This window comes from Galeopterus variegatus, unplaced genomic scaffold (genome assembly GCF_000696425.1).
Source record: "Galeopterus variegatus unplaced genomic scaffold, G_variegatus-3.0.2 Scaffold109, whole genome shotgun sequence".
NCBI classification, from domain to species: domain Eukaryota; kingdom Metazoa; phylum Chordata; class Mammalia; order Dermoptera; family Cynocephalidae; genus Galeopterus; species Galeopterus variegatus.
In genome coordinates, this window is record NW_007726220.1 from 853582 (window position 1) to 858899 (window position 5318).

At 40.7% G+C, this 5318-nt stretch overlaps 1 protein-coding gene across 1 annotated transcript in view; it reads left to right on the forward strand.

Moving 5' to 3' along the window:
- The window catches only part of WDTC1 (WD and tetratricopeptide repeats 1), a 60627-nt gene that overhangs the window by 35164 nt on the left and 20145 nt on the right, over positions 1 to 5318 (forward strand). The window contains exons 4-5 of the mRNA XM_008586296.1: positions 4446 to 4492; positions 4876 to 4987. Of these exons, the coding sequence (XP_008584518.1) occupies positions 4446 to 4492; positions 4876 to 4987 (159 nt within the window). The remainder of the gene's footprint in view (positions 1 to 4445; positions 4493 to 4875; positions 4988 to 5318) is intronic.

Sequence of the window (5318 nt, forward strand, 5' to 3'; positions counted from 1 at the left end):
ACGGCGGCAACACTGCGGGTTGCGATCCGTTGCCGGACACGGAAAAAAGACAAAAAGACAAAAAAAAAATAAAAAAATAAAAATAAAGCCACTAAGAATATTCTCATACCAGTTTTTTTTGTTGTTGTTTGTGTGCTTGTTTTCTTTTTTAAGTTTTATTAATATTATTTTTTTACATTATATGATGTTGTAGAGCAGTTGGGAGCAGGAGGGAGAGGGGAAAGAGGAAGGAAATGGGATGGAAGAAGGAAGAAGGAGGAGGAGTGGGATTGAGGCCTGTGGCACCCCCCACATTCCCACAGGGGAGACCGGTGGGCTTCCAGAGATGGCTTGGTTATTGCCAGGCTGGGTGCAGATGACATACCAGTTTTTTTGAGGACAAATGTTTTCATTTCTCTTGAATAAATACCTAGGATGGAATTGCGGGGTCATAGAATAGATATAAACTTAACTTTATAAGAAATTGCCAAACAGTTCTCTACAGTGATGGTAGCAATGAGATATTTTTTAAATAAAGGTGGGAGTAAGGGTAGCATTTGAGGTAGTCTAGCACAGTTAAAGAAATACTTGTACTTTGGAGTCATATTGACTTGGGGTCTCATCTGGGTTCTGGCGTTTATAATTTGTGTAACCTTGGGTAAGTTATTTAATAACTCTGAGACTTGGTCTTACCTGTAAAAAAGGAGTGATAATGAGTTTATATAAATACTAGTATTCTACCTAGTGTCATACCAAGGTGGAGACAGTAGTAAAAGCTGTAAGGGGGTGCATAGTCTGTAAGGAATTTAAAAACAGTGGTAAAACCAACTAAAAGTCTATTGGCTTTTATCGTCATTGTGCACCTACAATTCTAAGCAGTGTCAATGATAAATTACTTCTTCCTGCCTCTTCCTCCTCCTGTACACCATGCTACCTAGCAAAATCTGGAAACTTATAACAAACAGTAATTATAATCAGTATTTAATAAAGTTAAGTTGGAACTGAAGGTTAGGTTGTAATTTGGAACTTAAGGGAGCTTTGGGAGCGTTTTTGCAGGTTCTTTCCCCGTACACTTCCTGTTTCCCTCAGTTCCCTGTGTGTGCATGGCTCACCTTAAGTAAAAAGGTTTCCATCTCTAACAGTCCCTCCAATTCATTAAAAGTTTTTTTTCTCTCCTTTTTTACCAATTGTTTAACTCTGATCTGTAGTGAGCATATTTTCTTCCATTGTATTCTTCAACATGATGATAGATTACGTATCTATAGCCAATTCAGCCTTATTTATGGAAGCCAAAATGACTCCTCGTAAATGCTCTGTTCCTTGTAAGGCAAGTTCCCAAATGTTGTTCTAACTTGTAAGTCCCTTTATTAATATATTTTTTTACAATAATTACTTTGTATTTTTGTAGAATTTGGTCTGAACCTCCTTTCTATACTTTCTCCAACTTATCTGCCTCTGAGCTATTTTTTACCACGTAAAAATGAATCGTAACTATTATATTTGTCCACTGTGGCCCCTATCTTTGGTACTTTGTATACTAATTGTGTACATGGTATTTGAGGACAAATACCATGGACAAATACAGTCATTCTGGAAATATTAGTGGATTTCTCAGATAGTACTTGAGAGCCTGAGCTCTTGAGTTAAAATCCAGCATCCATCCCTGTACCGGCCAGCCACCAAAAAAAAAAAGAAAAAAGAAAAATTCTGCATCTTGTCACTATTAGCTGTTCCACCTTAGGCAAGTTACCTAAACTCTCTGAGCATTGTTTTTCTTATTTGTGAAATGAGTAATAATAATACCTGTATCTTAAATGAGATAATGGATGTAGAGTGCTATATTAGTTTCCCATTGCTGCAATAACAAATTACCGCAAACTTAGTGGCTTAAAACAACACAAATGTATTATCTTACAGTTCTGTAGATCAGAAGTCTGATCCACATCAGACTGAAATCAAGATGAAAAAAAAAACCCTGAAATCTCACCACGCTGAAATCAAGCTGTTGGTAGGGCTATGTTCCTCTGAAGGCTGTAGAGAATTTACTTCCTTACTATTCCCAGCTTCTAGAGGCTGTTGCATTTCTTGGGTCCTGGCCCCCTTTTTCCATCTTCAAAACTCCTTTCACATCTTCATCTCTCTAGTTCTCTGCATCCGGAAAGGTTCTCTAATTTTAAGGATTCATGTGATTAGATTGGGCCCACCTGGATAACCTAGGATAATTTCTCCATCTCAAGGTCCTTAACTTTAATCACATCTGCGAAGTCCCTTTTGCCATCTAAAATAACTTATTTACAGGTTTCAGAGGATTAGGACACAGACATCTGTAGAGGCCATTATTCTGCCTGCCACAAGTACCCCGCTTAGCACTTTGCCTACCTCTTTGTAAGCCCTCAGTAAGTGGCACTCTTTCAAGGCCCTTGGTACTCTGGGAAATTCCAAGCTGAAGCTGTGACCCTAGACACAAGTAATTTAAAGCCTGGTGGGAAAATGAGAGGACTAGGAACAGAAATGATTCTGACCCAGAAAGAGTGACCAGAGACATGTGGGAGGTTTCATTCAAGTGCCCAGGTCAGCCGTGACCTGGCAGGTTTTAACAGTGTGTCCAGTAGATATAAAAGTAGAGAACCTAGGAAGAAATGAGTTTCAACTCAGATGAGAATCTTTACAGGACTAGGGATAAGAGGGAAGGAGAAGGTGGGGAAAAGCATTTTCTGACTAGATAGATGGAAGATTACAGTTGTTCATATTTCTCAGTTCTTCCCACTAGTCCCTCTGGGTTCATTTGTTCATTTAGGCAATAGATACATGCCAGGCACTGTAGCTGGCCTTGGGGATGCAATGAATGGAATCCACAAAGCATTCTTTCTCAGGGCTCAGTCTGGTGGAAGAAAACAACCACGTCAACACTGCCATAATGCAGTGTGACAGTAGGAGCCCACAGGAAGGGTATGCCTCCCTCCCGAATTTATAGGATGGGGAAGGCATCTTGAAGGAAGTACCTGTCAACTGAGACCTGAAGAATGAGTTGGAGTTTATTAGTTAGGATGCTTTGGGCCACAAGTTACAGCCCAACTCAAATTGCCTTAAACAATAATGAACTAATTGGCTCACTTAACTGGAAGTACAGGAGTAGGGTAGGTATCAGGGTTGGTTACTGTGGTCACTCTGGCTCCATTTTTCTGTGATATCCTTGGCAGGGCTCTCCTCTGTGTGTTGATTTCACCCTTGGGCTAGCTTCCCTCATGGTGGCAAAATATGTGTAGCAATTCCAGGTGTCACATCACTATCCAGAGGAAGAAAGACATCTCTTCCATACACTCTCTCCTAAGAATGAGAAAACTCTTTTTCCAGAAGCTCCTAGCAATTGTTCCCCCTTGCATCTGATTGGGGTCACAGGCTCATTTATGAGCCAATCCCTGTGGCCAAGTGAATGCCGTGTCCTTTAGGTTTAGGCCTAAATTCCTGAACCTATCACTGTGGCAAGGGCAATGGATTTATGCTTCCTGAAACACATGGTCTGATTTGCGGAGATAACTGAGTGTAAATCAAAGTGCTGTTAGGAATGAGGGAGGGTGCAGGAACAGAAAAAACAATACGTAGGAATGCCCGTGATTTATTCTCTTATCTTCATTTGTGACTTATTTTGCTCCTTCATACCTTCTGCTTATTCATGGATTCTGTGTCCTCATAACTATAGTTTTGCCATGATATCTCTGTGCATGCTTTCAGCTTCAGTATATACTGTTAAACGCCTCAATCTCTCCCTGTTTCTCAATTCATATCCCCAAGATTGAGACTCTGGTCCAATTTGCCTTACTGTACCAGGCACTACCTACTTGAAGTAAGCTCCAGAAGACCAGGACTTTGTTTTGTATACTGTTGTACCTACCCCCAGCATCTGAACAGTACCTGGCATGCAGTAGGTACAAGAATACTTGAAAAAATATGTGGAAAAGTAGAATTAAAAGATAATATGAATCTTTCCATGAACTTTTTAAAGTACCCTCATATGTACTAAATGAATAAAAGATTAGCCTTCTAGTTAATTGGCTGCCCTTGAATCAGATGCTCTCTGGGCACATTTTCCGTGGCTGTGGGGATGTTCCTTGAAGGGACTGTTGACATATCCCTTCTAGTGGTTAGGAGCAGAAAGTTGTTTGGATCTCACTTCTACTATTTACTAGTGTGTGAACTTCAGTTTACTTTTCTGAAAATGGGATCAATGAAACCAGCCCTTTATGGTTCAGAGGTACCCCATATCGAATCAAACTGTGAATATGTAAGTACTTTTTATGTTGTAAGATGCCAGTCAGTTTAAGTCATTGCTAGCCACTCACATGCATCTGGAAAACATTGAAAATTGAAATACTGGTTTACCTGCTCAGTTTCACTTCTAGGTGGTAAGTTCCCCAGAAGAACCTCTAATCAGCTCTCTTCTTGTGCCTTTCCATTTGCTCCCCCAGGGTCACTCAGGATGTGTCAACTGTCTGGAGTGGAATGAGAAAGGAGAGTAAGTATGAGAAAGCACATGGTGCTGGAGAAGGGAGTTTCTTCCTCTGAGAAGATCTAAGGAAAAGAGCAGACACAAGACCACTGCTGTCTGCTGTTCTTAATTATCAGCACACAGTTAAACAATTAATCCCAGATAGATGGAAGGTTGGATGATTATCCAACCTGGTTTTTTTTAATAAGGTAATGTGTCCCAGGAATAATGGGAAATTCTCAGGACAAAATAGAAGAGAATCAACTTATGTTTATAAGATAACCTTAAATTTGATAACATCTACTGTTCTTCAGGTTCTGTATGGCCTAACTTCTTATAAACTGGGAACATGGGAGGGGGGAAGGTGGCCTGGGAGCTTGAGAAGTCAGAATCCCTCACTGTGCTTATAGCTTGCTGGCCTCTGGTTCTGACGACCAACACACGATTGTGTGGGACCCATTGCACCACAAGAAGCTGCTCTCCATGCACACGGGACACACTGCAAATATCTTCTCTGTCAAGGTTAGCAACTGAAAGGGGTGACTGGGCTGAGGGCATGGTCATGTTGGCATGTGTGTGTCCCATGGACCCCCTGGGATCACAGACACCCTTGTGCTCTGAGCATCTGGTGGTGATTCTCTTTTTCCATGCTCTTCCTCCAAGTCTAGATGGATTTATATTTGTGTGAGTGGTAATGGTGGGGGGTGGTTATGAGCATGAATTTAGAAAGCAGGCAGACCTGGATCTGACTTCGTTATCTGCCTCTTAGAAGTTTTGTGAACTAAGCAAATCAGCTGACCTCTCTGAGCCTGTTTACTCATCTGTATTTTTTTTTTTTTTTTTTTTTTTTTTT